The sequence below is a fragment of the Myotis davidii genome, unplaced genomic scaffold (genome assembly GCF_000327345.1).
Source record: "Myotis davidii unplaced genomic scaffold, ASM32734v1 scaffold651, whole genome shotgun sequence".
Taxonomy (NCBI): Eukaryota; Metazoa; Chordata; class Mammalia; order Chiroptera; family Vespertilionidae; genus Myotis; species Myotis davidii.
In genome coordinates, this window is record NW_006283994.1 from 2,241,196 (window position 1) to 2,257,728 (window position 16,533).

The 16,533-nt window shown below is 52.3% G+C and overlaps 2 protein-coding genes across 2 annotated transcripts in view; one reads left to right on the plus strand and one right to left on the minus strand.

The window, feature by feature from the left end:
- The window catches only part of USP20 (ubiquitin specific peptidase 20), a 23,015-nt gene extending 18,118 nt beyond the window's left edge, over nt 1-4,897 (minus strand). Inside the window, 5 exon segments of the mRNA XM_006754196.2 lie at nt 112-174; nt 2,643-2,696; nt 3,530-3,626; nt 4,460-4,609; nt 4,740-4,897. Of these exon segments, the coding sequence (XP_006754259.2) occupies nt 112-174; nt 2,643-2,696; nt 3,530-3,610 (198 nt within the window). The 5' untranslated portion in view covers nt 3,611-3,626; nt 4,460-4,609; nt 4,740-4,897.
- Nucleotides 4,898-10,621: 5,724 nt separating this feature from the next.
- The window catches only part of LOC102760968 (chromosome unknown open reading frame, human C9orf78), an 11,524-nt gene continuing 5,612 nt past the window's right edge, over nt 10,622-16,533 (plus strand). Inside the window, exons 1-8 of the mRNA XM_006754197.2 lie at nt 10,622-10,727; nt 11,077-11,136; nt 12,357-12,408; nt 12,542-12,612; nt 13,375-13,452; nt 14,005-14,202; nt 15,103-15,239; nt 15,340-15,438. Coding sequence (XP_006754260.1) covers nt 10,645-10,727; nt 11,077-11,136; nt 12,357-12,408; nt 12,542-12,612; nt 13,375-13,452; nt 14,005-14,202; nt 15,103-15,239; nt 15,340-15,438 — 778 coding nt within the window. The 5' untranslated portion in view covers nt 10,622-10,644. The remainder of the gene's footprint in view (nt 10,728-11,076; nt 11,137-12,356; nt 12,409-12,541; nt 12,613-13,374; nt 13,453-14,004; nt 14,203-15,102; nt 15,240-15,339; nt 15,439-16,533) is intronic.

Here is a 16,533-nt window from a genome sequence, read left to right on the forward strand (position 1 = left end):
CACGGCCTCGGAGGCCCAGCGCGGGCAGGTGGAGCTGGGAGGCGGCTGTGGCTGGGCCGTTTTTGAGCTCTGGGCCGTCTGACCAGAGCCCCTGCCCCGGCCGCCACTCACCTGCGCATGGATGGTGCTGTGGTCGGCGAAGGATTCTCCGCAGCCAACGTAGGGGCAGGCCACCTGGGAGAGGGGAGCAGCGTGGGTGGGGGTTGGCCGAGAGGGTGTACCAGCGTGTCCCCCCTCCGCCTAACAGGGAGCCCCTTCATGCAGGAACACGGGGTACACCCTCGAGCTCCCCAGAATGGCCTCGTCTCTGAGTGAGGCGGGCAGGGCTCCTGGGCTACTGCTCTCCCGCACAAAGCCCGCAGGGCCACAGCTCGTCCTGGGCAGACCCTCTCTGCCTCCGCGTGCCCCCTTTCCATCGAATCCTGACGGGCCCGTTACTGGATCCACATTTCTGGAGGGGACGCTGGATGGGCAGAGGTGGTGGGGCCCCCTGTGCCCCAGGTTCCCGCAGGCGAACAGCATGGCCCTGATGACCCTGCCTTTGCTGTGCCCTCTCCTCTCCCGAATCGATCCATCCAGCGAGGCCCAGCCCAAGCGCCTTTCCAAGCACTGCACAGGCTGGAGAGGGCCTCTCCCTCACAAAGGGAGCGTGGGTTCCTGATGCGGCTCTGAACCTGTCTCTCTGGGGGCCTGGGGCTCCCAGGAGGTAGGACCGTGTCTCACACTTCCTGCTGCCCCCACCCCCACCCCCGGCGCCCAGACCGGCCCCACAATCTGCTTTATGCCGAGTGTCAGGCCTAAGGACAAGGCTGCAGTTCCGGGGACCCTGTCTTCCGGGAAGACTTGAGCTGTTCTCACCCCTCAAGCTGCCTTTCTCTTCTACTTGTATGTATTTTAAAGACATTTTAAGGAACAGTCATTTCAGTATGATTTTAAAATACTTTCGTGTAGAAATTTAGAAAAATATTACAAAATTAGAGAAAAAATTAAAAGTACCCATAATTCTAGCACCCACTGAACACTGTTAAGTCTTTTTTTGTTGGTTTTGTTTTTTTATTTAAATCTTTATTGTTGCCGAAACCGGTTTGGCTAGTGGATAGAGCGTCGGCCTGCGGACTGAACTGAAGGGTCCCGGGTTCGATTCCGGTCAAGGGCATGTACCTAGGTTGCAGGCCCCAGTAGGAGATGTGCAGGAGGCGGCTGATCGATGTTTCTGACTCTCTATCTCTCTCCCTTCCTCTCTGTAAAAAATCAATAAAAAAATATATTAAAAAAAAACACAAAACAAATAAAATAAAAAAATCTTTATTGTTGAAAGTATTGCATATGTCCCCCTTTTCCCCCCCATTGACCCCCTCTAGCCCACCCCCACTGCCCTCCCCAGGCCTCCACCACCCTATCGTCCATGGCATGGGCCATGCATATGTGTGTACAAGGTCTCTGATTACCCCCCCCACCTCCCCCTACTTCCCTCTGAGATTCCCCACTCTGTTCCACGCTTCCATGTCCCTGGATCCACTCCATTCATCAGTTTATTTTGTTACTTAGATTCCACATACGAGTGAGATCATGTGATACTTGTCTTTCTCTGACTGACTTTTCTCACTTAGCGTGATGCTCTCCAGGCCCCTCCAGGCTGTCAAAAGGGTAAGATCCTTTTTTTTTTTTTACTGCTATTTGGTATTCCATGGTGTAAGCGTACCACGGCTTTTTTATCCACTCATCCACTGATGGGCACTGGGCTGTTACCAGATCTTAGCTATTGTAAATTGTGCTGCTATAAACATAGGGGTGCATACATTCTTTCCGACTGGCATTTGGGGTTTCTTGGGATATATTCCTAGAAGTGAGATCACTGGGTCAAATGGCAGTTCCATATTTAATTTTTTGAGGAAACTCTACACTGTTTTCCATAATGAAAACTGCTAGTCTCTTTAATCAACAGTAATAATCAAACACGACCAGGTCTGACTGGATAGTCTACGGCCACACACCCGGCTAAGCCCATCACAGGCATCGCCTCCCCAATTCTGCCCCCGCCCCAGGAGGCGGGCAGTCATCGGGGTCGTGAGCCCCGAGCCAGATGCCCACGTGAGGCTCATGGGCACCTGCACGGACAGAATCCTGCCTCCTATGCAGACAGGCCCGTCTGCTCCAGAATCTTCTCCCGCCTGCTTCTCCCTCTTGTCATTTTTTTTCTGAATTTTCATTTTTTAATCCTCACCCGAGGATATTTTTCCATTGATTTTTAGAGAGAGTAGAAGAGAGGAAGACAGAAAGAAACATCGATGTGAGAGAAACACATCGATTGGTTGCCTCCCGCGGGTGCCCCGACCAGGGCCCGGCCGGGGAGGAGCCTGTAGCTGAGGTACGTCCCCCTGACTGGAATCGAACCCGGGACCCTTCGGCCCACAGGCTGATGCTCCGTCCATTGAGCCAAACCGGCTAGGGCCCCTCTTGTCATGTTTAATGGCTGCCAAGGCAGCCAGCCAGGGACTCGCTGAGTCTGGGGCCCTCTTGGCTTGGGACCCGCCCGAGACAGCCATGCCCTGTGTCCCTGCCCAAGGACCCGGCTTGGGGGACGGATGTCCCCAGCCCCGTCCAGGTGGCACTCGCGCCCCGGCAGCCACAGGAGCCCTTACCTGGAGACAGGCCCACAGGTTCGGCCCAGACACACCACACGACTGACAGGCTCCCTGTGCGGGGGAAGGAGGAAGGGCAGAGGTGACAGGCCGTGGAGATGCCCCCGGAGCCCGGCCGCTGCAGCTGGGGGGGCACACCCCTGCCTCTGCTGACCCTCCAGCCCCACATGCCCCGGCTCGAAGGCTCTGTGCCTCAGCAGGCCCCGCAGCAGCCACTAGCCTAGATCGGTTCCCATTCTACACTTCAGTTCCTGCAAAGACACGTTCAGTGACTGCACTTGAACCTCAGACCCCTGACTCTGCAATCCCATCACACCCTCTACCCTTCCCTTGCTCCCGTCTAGGCTCCAAGCTCCATGAGAAGGGGTGGTCTGGGTTGTGTCCTCCTGTGACTTCAGAGTCTGGAACAAATGAGGAGACCAATGTCCTCGATGACCCCAGAAAACACCAGGTGCCTGGTGGTCCGGGTGACGGAGCCTTCTCCCTGTCCTCCCGTGTCTCCCCTCCGGCCTGAGTAACAGATGCGTGGATTTGGGCTTAGCACTCAGCCAGCCAGCTGCAGGCCTTCTCATCCCCACCTCCACCCCATCCCCACCCCCACCCCCGCGATCATGGAGCTCAGTCCCAGTTAATGGGATGCAGCGAAGTGACATGTGCTCGGCAGCTAATGGACAGAGCGTCCGTGCTCCCAGATGGACTGGGAGAAGGGACGGCTGAGGGCTGCTAGGACTCGGCCCCGGATGGCGCTGGGAAGGCCTCCAAGCAGACGCCAGCCTTGCCTTTTACACAGAAGACGGGCGAGGCTGGTGGGAGGCAGCTCTGCTGCTGCTTCAGAAACGCCTGTCCCCTGAGCGTGGGCCTCGGCCCCGCCCTGTCTGAGCCTTTACCTTAGATTTGAGCAGCAGGTCGTCTTTGGTCACCTCCCCGATGGAGTCAAGGTGAGGGCAGAGGTCCCTGGAGTCCCCCATTCTGGCCTGGTCTCACCTACAGGAAAACAGAGTCCCAGGTTAGACACGGCAGCCACTGCCAGGAGGCTGGGAGGCCAGTGGTTAAGGGCACGGCCTTGGCCTTGAGTCCCAGCTCGGCCACACCATCAGCCGGCGAGCGGGGGGAGCTACGTAACTTCTCTGAGCCTCACTCTCCTTGCTGGGAAGTGGGGTGAAGAGAACACCTCCCACTGGGCTGCTCGGGGCGTTCTCCATGGCTGTGTGAGGAACTGTGGGATCCCAGTCAGCCCTGCAGTTGCACCAACGCCACCTTCCTGGCTGCTACTGAACTACAGACCACGGAGCGGGGCTGGGAACCGGTTTACTGAAAGGCAGGGGCCCTGTGTCCACTGAAGGGAGGTGGACTCGCAGCCAGAACAGGAGCTACAGGTGCGGATTGGATGCCAGGTACCAGATAAGAGCTTCCCAAGCATCCTTTCCTTAAAAACTTCCCCAGTGCCCGGCTGCTGTCGCTTAGTGGTTGAGTATTGACCTATGAAGCAGGAGGTCATGGTTCGATTCCCGGTCAGGTCAGGGCACATGCCCGGGTTGCAGACTCGATCCTGGTAGAGAGGGTGCAGGAGGCAGCGATCAATGATTCTCTGATCATTGATGTTTCTATCCCCCTCTCCCTCTCTTTTTCTCTCTCTGAAATCAATTTAAAAAACATTTTTTTGAAAACCCAAAACCTTCCCCAGCAATCTCTGAGGTGGTGGCGGTCACCCGTTTCACAGGCTAGGAAGGGGCTCCTTCGCGTCCAGCCTCATGGGTGGAGGGCGAGAGCCCAAGTTCGTCGGACTCTTAGGCGCCTGCTCTCACTCTCTAACTTGCTGGGAACGCCAACCCGGGCGGAGCTAGCGCACTGCACTCCCACGGGCCCACCACCAGCTCCAACAGTTCGCTCACAGCCAGCTCTGCTCTGCTTCCTCTCAGCCTCAGGTATCACATCATTTCATTCGTGTTTGTTTTTCTAAAACAGGGCTTCAAAAAAGAAAAAAAGAAAAAGAAAAGCATAAACACAATTCCATTATTTTACCTAAAAAGAAAAACCCATCTCCCTCCTTGCTCTGTGCCTGAGGGCCACACCCGAGTGGGGGAGCCTGGGGCCTACCTCTGCGGACAGTGACACCCGCGAGCAGCAGCCGATCTCCACATTCTCTGTCGACAGCGCCCGTGCTCGGCTGGAGCGCGAGGCCTCTGGCAGGGAGCCTGGGGGACAACCAGGCACGCAGGTAGCTCCACTGTTTTAAAGTAGCTCCGATCCCCAGTAGGAGGTGTGCAGGAGGCAGCCGATCAATGATTCTCTTTCACCATTGATGTTTCTATCTCTCTCTTTCTGAAATCAATCCTATATAATAAAAGCCTAATATGCTAAGTGTCCAGTTATCCGTCCAACCAATCAAAGTGTAATATGCTAATGATATGCTAAGGCTGCTCAACCTCTCGCTATGACGTGCACCGACCGCCAGGGGGCAGGTGCTCCAACTGCTAGGTTAGATCGCTGCTGGGGTCCAGCCTATCGGGACTGAGCCCTCCTGCATCCCTCCCCGGCCCCAATCATGCACTGGTGGGGTCCCTTGGCCTGGCCTGTGCCCTCTCGCAATCCAGGACCCCTCAGGGGATGTCAGAGAGCCGGTTTCGGCTCAATCCCACAGGCCAGGCCAAGGGACCCCGCTTGTGCATGAATTCGTGCACCGGGCCTCTAGTAAAAATATATATTTTTTTTAAAAAAAGAAAGCTTAGGGTTTGTGAACATTTTTTTAAGTGAATGGTTAAAATCAGTTACATGAAGGGAAAAGGTTGAGTGGGGTAACCAGAACTGTGGGTGCCTAATCCACACACTGGACCTGAAACACGAGTGCACCCGCTGCAGGGCCTGTACCTTACTTATCTCAGCTGCCTCAAGGTTTTCCTTTGGCTTATCTTGGTACCCAACCAGCACTGAGCAGGCACCTCCTCAGGCAACGGCTTGAGTGATGGAAAACAAGCCAGAGCCGGGCCCCGCCCTCCTGGGGCTCAGAGATCCATATTTCCACACCAGGGCACCTGCATGCAGCCACTGGGGGTGTTATAACACTAACCGTAGCCACCTTTTATCACGCTACTACCTGCCCATTGTTTCCTGTACAGTAACGCAGAGTTAGCTGTAATTACAGAGGACAGAGATAGAGACAGCTAGCCCTGCTTTCGGGTTCTTGCTCTCGTCGCTTGCAAGCTGTGTGTCTTTAGATAAATCACTCAATCCACAGTGTCCTCGTCCATGAAGTGGGACAACCACAGCCATAGGGTTCCTGGGAGGGCAGTGAATCGATGCACAGGAAGGGCAGTGACTTCTGATCCCGTGGGTGTTCAGGGTGGCTCAGAGCTTGCATTTATCTGCACAGCGAGAATGCTCACAAAGGCCGGCTGGCGCGGCTCAGGGGCTGAGCGTCGACCTATGAACCAGGAGGTCACGGTTCGATTCCCGGTCAGGGCACATGCCCGGGTGGCAGGCTCGATCCCCAGTGTGGGGCCTGCAGGAGGCAGCCAATCCATGATTCTCTCACCATTGATGTTTCTCTCTCTCTCCCTCTCTCTCTCCTTCTCCCTTCCTCTCTGAAATAAATTAAAAAAGAAAAAGAATGCTCAAAAAATATTTAGCACTGTAACTGTGTTACTGGTCATGCTCCAGAAACTAGGAAACGGGTTGGTCGGAATGTAAGTCACGTGCCAACGGGCGCCTTCCGTCAGCTGTTCACTGGAGGCTCCACTGCCCAGGGCAGCCAGGCCGCCCAGCCCCGTACCAAGTGTGACACCCAGCAGGTGGCTGGTGCATGGCGGTTCTGATTCTCCCGGCTGCTTCCTAAGATCCAAGCTCACCTCCTAGAGCTCTGACATCAAAGTAAAGCCAGGAAGCGGAACCCCAGGGAATGGAGCCAACAGCTGTCCTGTCCCTAGGCAGCCAGCACGTCTGCTTCCGACAACCCGATTCCCTGTCTGAACGCAGGCTGAGACACTGTTCCAGATAAAAGGCACCAGAGACAGGACAAAACTGGGTCCTGGGTTAGCGAGGTAAAGGGTATTAGCGGAGCAACTGACAAATTTGAATATGGGCCAGATAGCAGATGATAGTGTTTGCGGTGGAATGAATTGTACCCCCCAAAATTTACAAGGTCTTTAAAGAGGCAATTAGGTTCAAATGAGGTCTTTAGAGTGGCCTGAATCCAGTCTGACTGGTATCCATCTAAGAGAAGGAAATTTGGACACACAAGGAGGCACCGAGGACAGACCCTGTGAGAACACAGCAAGCAGGTGGCCGACTACAAGCCAGGAAGGAGGCCTCAGAAGAAACCAAATCTCTCTTAAAAAAAACAAACACAACTTTTTTTTTTAATTATTGATTTCAGAGAGGAAGGGAGGGGGAAAGAGGGATAGAAGCATCAATGACAAGAAAGAATCATTGATTGGCTGCCTCCTGTACGCCCCACACTGGGGATTGAGCCTGCAACCTGGGCCTGTGCCCTGACCAGGAATCAAACCATGACCTCCTGGTTCATAGGTCGACACTCAGCCACTGAGCCACGCTGGCTGGGCACCAACTCTCTTGACACCTTGATCTTGAACTTCCAACCCCAGAACTGTGAGAAAATATATTTCTGTGTTTAGGTCACCCAGTCTGTGGTACTTTAGGGCAGCCCTAACAGACTAATATGGTATTATAGGAACGTTCAAGTTCCTTAAGATGGAAACTATTTTTCTGGTTATATATTATAATGTCCTTGGTTGAAGATGATTGCCCCTGAAATATTCAGGGGTAAAGAGTCATGATACCTGCAACTTACTCTTAAATGAATCAGCAATAATAATGATGATGATAATGAGTATATGAATATATAGAGTAAATAGGGCTAACATATTAATAATTGGTGAATCTAGATAAAGGGTATAAATGGGATTTCATTCTATTATTTTTGTACCTTTTCTGTAAGTTTAATCTTGTTCTCAAAACAGAGGCTTTTAAAAGATTCCTTTTCTCTCACTTAAGGTGGAGCAGGGAGGGGTCTTTTAGAAAAGGTATCCCCAACTGAACAGCAGGAGCCAGGAGCCAGCACCTACTCCGGGCCAGGTTCAATGCACCTACACTCTCGCAGGTAAGGATCACAGTTCCTCCTCTTACAGAGGCAGGATGGAGGCTCTGAGATGGGAAGCACTTGGCCAAGGCCACACAGCAAGGAAGGGACAGAGCCGGCAGTGAGCCGGGCATGTCTGCCTTCACAGCCTTTCCCACCCGCCGTCTGTGCAAATAAATGGAGTGCACACAGTAGGCATTTAATAAAGACTGGAAGGGAAAGAAACCGGCACTGCTGAGAGAATGGAGCCTGGGAACAGGCCCTCTTTTTTTGGTTATTGTTTAATGTAAAGTGACAGTGTGAAGGCATATATATATATATATATATATACATTTTTATTTGCATGCCCCCTGGGGATCGAGTCCACAACCCAGGCATGTGCCCTTGTCAGGAATCAAACCCAGGACCCTTCAGTCCACAGGCCGACACTCTATCCACTGAGCCAAACCAGCTGGGGTGGGAACAGGCCCTCTTGAGAGCAGCTGGTCGCTGTGCTGCTGGGAGTCAGTGAGGTGCCTGCCCCAGAGCGGGTGCCCCAAATGCCAGCCAGAGGGGTGGCACCTTCACCACAGCGACCCCAGAGCACCTCTCCCTCCTGACCCACCAGAGCGGCCTGCCTCTCCTCTTGGGGATGAGAGAGCAGGAGGAAAGGAGGCAGGGGAACAGGCCCTCTTGAGAGCAGCTGGTCGCTGTGCTGCTGGGAGTCAGTGAGGTGCCTGCCCCAGAGCGGGTGCCCCAAATGCCAGCCAGAGGGGTGGCACCTTCACCACAGCGACCCCAGAGCACCTCTCCCTCCTGACCCACCAGAGCGGCCTGCCTCTCCTCTTGGGGATGAGAGAGCAGGAGGAAAGGAGGCAGGCTGGTAAGTCTGCCAAGAGCCCACCCGTTCAGGGCGGGGTGAGGCTTCCAAGACGCTTGGTCCTGAATGAGGGCAGGCATTTCTTCCCCCGGGGCCTGCACTGAGTGGCGGGGGAAGTGCCTCCCCAGGGACGCAGGCTGGCAGGCGGTACATCCGGGCCTGGCACCAGCTGCCGAGGCCAGGCCTCAGGTGCCCATTACTCATCATTTTCCTGGAGGTTCTGGCTACATCTCCTCGTGGCCAGGAGCCAAGTTCCTCAGGACAGGAAAGGTGACGCTGCCAAGCCCCCCACCAACACAAGGACACCCCCTAACCTGGTCCTCACCCCATTAGCCATCCCTCAGCCCACACACCTGCACCCTCTGAACAAGTGCCCTTTTTCTCCCTCCTTCCCTTTTTTCTCCAGTAGACTTCCAAGCAACTCCATTTTCTAAATCCCCGATACTTTCCTTCCTTTAAGCCAGTCTTAATTCACTGAGAGGCCACCGTACTTCCGGCTCTCAAAGCAGAACTGTCAGCCGCCTCCTGCCCTGTCCAGTCCTGCTTCCCACACACCTCCAGTGACCCCCATCGGCCTTACCCACCCAGCCCCTGCCGCAACGGCCCCGGGTACCGAACTCATACTGACAGACCTCACTAAATCCTCATAACCACCCTGGGGGTGGGCAATATTGGGAGCTAAATCCATCTCCACCTCCACCACTAAAGGAAGAATGACTGCGGCTCAGAGAGGTCAGTAACTGGCTGGAGGCCACACAGCTACTAAACAGCTTTAGATCAAAGCCAAAAGGCTGTCCTGAGAAGTCCTGAGTGCATCTGTCTCCGTCCAGGGAAGAGAACAACAATCTTAGAGGAGGCTGTTCCAGAAAAAAGTAAGGCATCCCGGAAATGCTGCCCAGCCTCAGAGCGGCCTTCCAGGAGAGGGAACCCCAAACAGCCTCCGTCAGCACCTCCCCCAGCCAACGGGCCGGAACAACAGCCCTTACAGCAAACATTTACTGAAGCTCCTGTGCCAGGCGCCTGCACAACCTGCAGAGGTGGGCCTGCGGCTGACCCCGGCTCCACCTTCCGGCTGTGTCCCTCCAGGCACGCATCGCCTCCCCGAACCCTAGACTCTCATTTGCAAAATGAAAAACAACTGAATCTACTTCATAGGCCTGTTGGGAGAGTTCAATGAGATAATGCTTAGCCCAGTGCCTGCCACGGAGTGAGCGCTTAATAAGAGGTAGCGCTTTCAAAGGAACGCGCCGGCCTATAATGAGAAAGGAAAACTACTATTTAAGGGGTTCCTAAAGCCTTCAAAGCCACTACTTATGCATTTAGTTATTTCCTACGGGCGTTGGTTGATGCCCATATTTGAAATAAACTTAATCCTCACAGCATCTGGGGGTGGAAGGGACCAAGGGCAGAGCGACAGTCCTAGTGACAAAGGATGAAAACAAGGCCCCCTAAGGTCAAGGGCTGGCAAACACCGGAGGAGCCCTAAGCCTCAAAAAAAACCCACATCATCAGTGGGTTCAAAGCATCAGACGTGCGTCTCCTCGGGAAGAAATGGCGGGGGGCCATTTTTAGCGGGGCAATCGGCGTGGGGCTTTAATTCCCCACCACTAATAAGTGGTCATCTTTTGTCCCTAAAGGAAAAAATATGTCAGGGCCCAGACCCAGGGGAACTAAAAGTCAGCGCCCGAAACGCCACACGCATGCTTTCAACGCGGAATCAGGCGCTGGCAGAATAAAGGAGATGGCGTCCCCTGTCCAGGAGAAGCAACGAGTCCCCGGGGGCTCGATGTGGGCCGACGGGACCCCAGAAGACCCCCTGGGCGCCGGCCGGAGGGGGGGAGAGGGTGACGGCGGCCGGGGGTTCCCGGGCTCTGCTCACCTGGCCGCGGCGTTTAGCGCATTGGGCAGGGCCAGGGCCCCGCCGGCCAGAAGCAGAGCTGGGGTCGCCCCAGCTCGGAGAGGCCCGGATGATTTAAGTATTGGTATAAAAAAGCTAGAAGAAATAAGTTACAAAAATTTAGCGGTGGGACTGGGGGGCCGGTGCGACCATGCCGGTCACCGGGAAGGCTTTCCGCCGGCGCCGGGCCGACTCGGAGTCGGAGGAAGATGAGCAGGACTCAGAAGAGGTTCGGTGCGTTTGGAACGGGCTTTCCACTGGGCAGAAAGCGAGAAGCTGCTCGGGGTCTCACCGCCGGCCCGGCGCCTTGTTGACACCTTGGCAACCGGGAGCCGGTGGTGGTGTCCCCTTTTGCGGACAAAGAAATGGAGGGTTCTGGGGCCGAGGCCGCCGTCCCCGAGGCCGCACAGTTAAAGGAGCTGCCCCCGGGATGGGCAGTGATCGGAGTCCCGGTGGGTCCAGGCGCAGGTTCGCGTCTGGACCCTGTGCCGGAAGCTCAGCAGCCGGCTGGGTGCGGGCGCAGCTCTGTTTGACTCTGAGTCCCGCGGAGGGTCTCTCAACCTGCACATTGCCTTTTATTCAGATTAAAACTGGAGGAGACCCGAGAGGTGCAGAACTTGAGGAAGCGGCCCAACGGAGTGAGGTGGGTACCATGGGGGGCCCCGGAGGAGGAGGGGGTGGGGATGACTGACCGCCCCGGCGGGTCGCTGTCACAGAGTATCTCCTCAGACATAGACATAGCTCCTTTTCTTTTATTGACTTATTTGTTTTTACTTATTCTTTATTTTTTAATTATTATTTTGTTGTTAATCATCACCGAGGATATTTTTCCGTTGATTTTTTAGACAGGATGGAAGTGGGAGAGACACAAAGAGAAACGATGATGTGAGAAAGACACATCCATTGGTTGCCTCCTGCACATGCCCTGGCCCAGCCAGGGGATGGAGGCTACAGCCCAGGTACCTTGACTGGAATCGAACTCAGAACCCTTCAGTCTGCAGGCTGATGCTCAAACCCACTGAGGCAAACCGGCTAGGGCTTTAGCCCCTTTTCTTGACACACTACACTTTCCACTGTACACCCGAAGGAGGCACAGCGTTCTTTGAAACGTTTAACCAGGCGATGGTCTGAGCCATGTGGTCTCAAGGTTTGCTCCAGAGGCACAGAAACAAGTCACTATCTCTTGTTTTCATTGCGTCCAACTAATTGTGGAAGCACATTGATTGTTGAGAGTTGGGAAAATTTAGAAAAGTATAATCAAGAAAATAAACAGCCCCCATAATTCTTCCATCCAGAGGTAACCAGTGTTAACATTTAATGTCCTTTCCAATCTGTATTCTTTCTCCCTTTTGTAAAGAATGACTGAGAACTTTTGTTCTATGCTATTTTCAACTCATTATGACACTGTGGTCGTTCACTCACTTTGAAGAATATTTCTCCAAAGCCCTTTTTAATGGCTACATAGTATTCCACCACAAGTATGTACCACAATGTAACTTAATTCCCTATTTGAGGACCTGTAGGTCACTTTGTAAACTTTCATCAAATCAGGCCGCAATAGTATTTTCCTACACTTGTCTTTAGCTTCATGTTCCCTGAAGGCAAAAAATCTTAGAAGTGAGATTTCCAAGGCAAGATAATGCCAAATGGCTTTATAGAAAGGTTTGCCTCTTCACCCATCCCCCAGCATCTACAGCGCTTGTTGAGCCCCATGTTATAGGCTTTTCCAGCTGGCTTTGGTGCCCACCCCCCAAATCTCACCCTGCCACTAATGTTGCAATCTACAAACTTCCTAAACAGTCTTTCTCATCTCTGAAATGTGCCGTTCTTCCCGCCCTCCTTTTTCTTTTCGGTTTTGCTCAGTGCTGTGGCCCTGCTGGTGGGAGAGAAGGTACAAGAAGAGACCACTCTAGTGGTAAGTTGTGGGATCCTCCCTGGGCAGTGGGAAGATGTGAGTGTTCTTCGGTGGATGATTGTGTTTCCTTAGAAAAGAAAATTCCCAGCCAATTATGAAGCTGTTTCTTCTCAGCTGTCTTTGCTTTCTGCAGGATGACCCCTTTCAGATGAAGACAGGAGGCATGGTGGACATGAAGAAGCTGAAGGAAAGGGGCAAAGACAAGTAAGTGCAGGACCCGCTGGCACGGATGCACCAGTGGCTCCCATGTGCCCCGGGGAGCTGGGGCCTGTAGCAGTGGCTTTAGAGGGACATCTTCAAGTATCCTCTGTGCTTTGTAAACTACATATAGTTTAAAAACAAAGGAAAACAAAAACTCTTTAAAAGTTAGCTTAGAGAGATGTGGGTACGGTCCGTTTTGTAAAGGTGCATTGCTTATTGTCTTTCAAATCCATGTGGAAGTTTTTCTTTTCTTTTTTTTTTTTCTTTAATATATTTTATTGATTTTTTACAGAGAGGAAGGGAGAGAGATAGAGAGTTAGAAACCTCGATGAGAGAGAAACATCGACCAGCTGCCTCCTGCACACCCATACTGGGGATGTGCCCGCAACCCAGGTACATGCCCTTGACCGGAATCGAACCTGGGACCTTTCAGCCCACAGACCGACGCTCTATCCACTGAGCCAAACCGGTTTCGGCGGAGGTTTTTCTTTTTAAAGAAAACAAAAACACAATTATGAAAATAATGCAATCAAACAATATAAAAGTAAAAAATAAAAGTATCTGCCAATTCCCCAGAGGAATCTCCGCAGGCCAACAGTTTGCTTGCTTATATTTATTGTGTTGACATCTCATGTATTTCCCCCCAACTGTTAAGAGGATATCACACTTTTTTGTTGTGTACCTGTGTTGTCGGTATCACGTAACACTTGGCCTCTGTGAGCTGTGACTTTAAGGCCCTGCTTCTCTCTGCTTCTCTCCTTCCAGGATCAGCGAGGAGGAAGACCTCCACCTGGGGACATCATTCTCCGCGGAAACCAACCGGAGGGACGAGGACGCCGACATGTAGGTGTCAGTCTGGCTGTGAGCGATCGGGGTGGGCGCCCGCCAGACACAGTCCGAGCTAGTTCGTCACAGATGACATTTCTAGAGTCAACCACAGACATCAGTGCTGGTCCCTCTTGGCCCACCTCCCAGGCTGAAGAACTTGAAAAAGTCTGAAAAGTTCTTTAAAAGTGGTTCTTGAGATTTTAGATTCCTTGACTAATAATATTTCCCCAAAACATTGCAGGGATAAACACTAGACTGCCTATTTCTTATTATGGCCAATAAGACTGTTGAACAAACAACTACCATCTCCCATTATCCTTCCGTCTTCAAAGAACCTTACATAGAATAACACCAACAGATTGGTGGCAGGTTATCTCATAACATAGGTTGGTGCTTTAAGTGGTAAATTTTAACTTGAGAAAAATTTTCAAGTTATTTTCATTTTTCTCCCCTCTCCATCGACTGATGAAAACTTGCTCACAGACCGTCACTGCTCTGTGGGCGGTGGGGCCACTCATTTCAGAGGTGCCTGTTGTGAGCTTCCTGAGACCTTGTTTCTGGTTTCAGGATGAAGTACATTGAGACGGAGCTGAAGAAGAGGAAAGGAATCGTGGAACACGAAGAACAGAAAGTGAAGCCCAAGAACGCAGAGGACTGTCTCTACGAGCTTCCGGAAAACATCCGCGTCTCCTCGGCGAAGAAGACGGAGGAGATGCTTTCCAACCAGATGCTGAGCGGCATCCCCGAGGTGGACCTGGGCATCGAGTATGTTCCAGACCCTCGCCGCACCTCTCCCCTGCCCCTAGGCTGCCGGGGGACCGCTCTGCTTTCTCACCTGTCTCCTAGGAAACCCACAAAACTATGTTCTCTCTGGTGGGCTGAGGTGTTGTCTCCAGAAGCTCTGAAGAGTTGGGCAGAGCAGCTAAAGACACTTAGGGACCCTGACTGCTGAAAGCCAAAGTGTGTTTTCATTTCGCTTTGTTCACAGCTCAGCTGTTCTAGTCAGGCCCTGTGTTCTTCTGTTGTTGTTCTTTATATGTTTTTATTCATTTCAAAAAGGAAGGGAGAGAGAGAGAAACATTAATGATGAGAGAGAATCATCAATCGGCTCCTCCTACACGCCCCATACTAGGGATCGAGCCCACAACTCGGGCATGCGCCCTGACGGGGACTTGAACTGTGACTTCCTGGTTCATAGGTCCATGCTCAACCACTGAGCCACACTGCCGGGCTATTCTGTTTTGTTGGGGTAGGAGCATTGTTAAGGGCTTAGCCACCCCATGATCCTCCTCTCATTTTTACTACAGAACATCTGCTCTAAACGGGGACTGTCATGGAGGAAATACAGTGGTCAGAATCCTCTGCGGCTGAGTAGAAGGTTGGGAGACCTCTGGGTTCTCACCTCTTTCCTGGCTTTCCAGCTCTGAGCCTTAGGCCGTTCTCTGTTCCTCTCGGAGATGCAGTTTCCTCTTGATCAGAAGAGACTAAGTCCTGCGTCTCCAGGCTGTGAGAGTGCCATGGGGGTGTGGCTGCCGGTAAACTGCAGAGCTGGGCCCCAGGATCGAGGACTTCCTTCTGCAGTGGGGGGCCGCCAGCCTCGCCGGTCACTCCCGGGGCCAGAGGGGCGGCGGTCTAATACGTGGCATGGCTCCTTTCTCCCCTCAGTGCCAAAATAAAAAACATCATTTCCACGGAGGATGCCAAGGCCCGTCTGCTGGCAGAGCAGCAGAACAAGAAGAAAGACAGCGAGACATCCTTTGTGCCCACCAACATGGCGGTGAATTACGTGCAGCACAACCGATGTAAGCCTCGGGGAGGCAGCCCCTCTCACCCCTGCCCCTCTGGTTTGAGGTTCCTGGTTCCCGCATTTTTCTGACATGTCCCCTGGTCTCTTTGGTCCAGTTTATCACGAGGAGCTCAACGCCCCCATCCGGAGGAACAAAGAAGAGCCCAAAGCCCGTCCCTTGCGAGTGGGCGACACCGAGAAGCCAGAGCCTGACCGTGAGTACAGCAGTGGCCTCAGGGCGGCCTGGAGTGAGCTCAGCGCTCAGGGCCCATGGGGGCAGGTGGGAGCTCGGGTGCGGGGCCAGGGCAGCTGAGTTTTAGTCCATGTTCTGGACCCGGCCTTGCCCCTTCCCCGTTGCAAGCCTGTTTCCTCATCTACAAAATGGGAATAGTAATAAAACCTACCACCTGGGGCTGCTCTGAGGATTCACTGGGCTGTCAAATAGAGACTCAAAAATTAGAAAATTTCAATAAGCAAAAATAAATGAAAAGTTATTCATTATTGCACCACCATACAACCACTGTTAACATTTTTACGTACAACCTTTCAGACTTGTAAAAATACTCCCATATAGGAAACATTGTATGTACCTAGAAGGATCTCACAGCTTTTGACTCAGTAGTCTGCCCTGCATGTCTCTCCTTGTCAGTAAACATTTTCAAAGGCCATTTCATGTTCCACTGGAAAGACAGATGTCGCCTCACCATTTCCCATTTCCCCTTTAAACGCTGCTTTGATGCTCATTCTTGACCATGTCATGCCCTTAGTTACCTTTATTTTTTTTTATATATTTTATTGATTTTTTACAGAGAGGAAGGGAGAGGGATAGAGAGTTAGAAACATCGATGAGAGAGAAACATCGATCAGCTGCCTCTTGCATGCCCCCCACGGGGTTGAGCCCACAACCCAAGCATGTGCCCCACCTGCGCCCTCTTGGTGTATGGGTCAATGCTCAATCACCAAGCCACACAGGCTAGGCAGTACTTGGTGTTTTTTTGTTTCCTTTAATAAGTCTTTATTTTCTTAAAGGAAATTCTGTTTTCTCATGCTATTCTATTTATCAGAAGTTTTTTTTTCCCTCTGTTATTCCCTAGGGAATTTTATGCATCCTTCAAGTAGTTTTCCATCACTACTTGCCTTCTCCTCACCTCTTATACCTTTTACTCTTCCAACTTAGTAATAATATCTTTTATGTCCAGAGTTGGCCACATTCCCCAGAATTCTGATTGCTTCCTTTAGTTTCTTTCTATGTTTTAGAGGACACTATTTAGATTTCTATTTCTTTTATTTAGTTTTTATTTTTTATATAT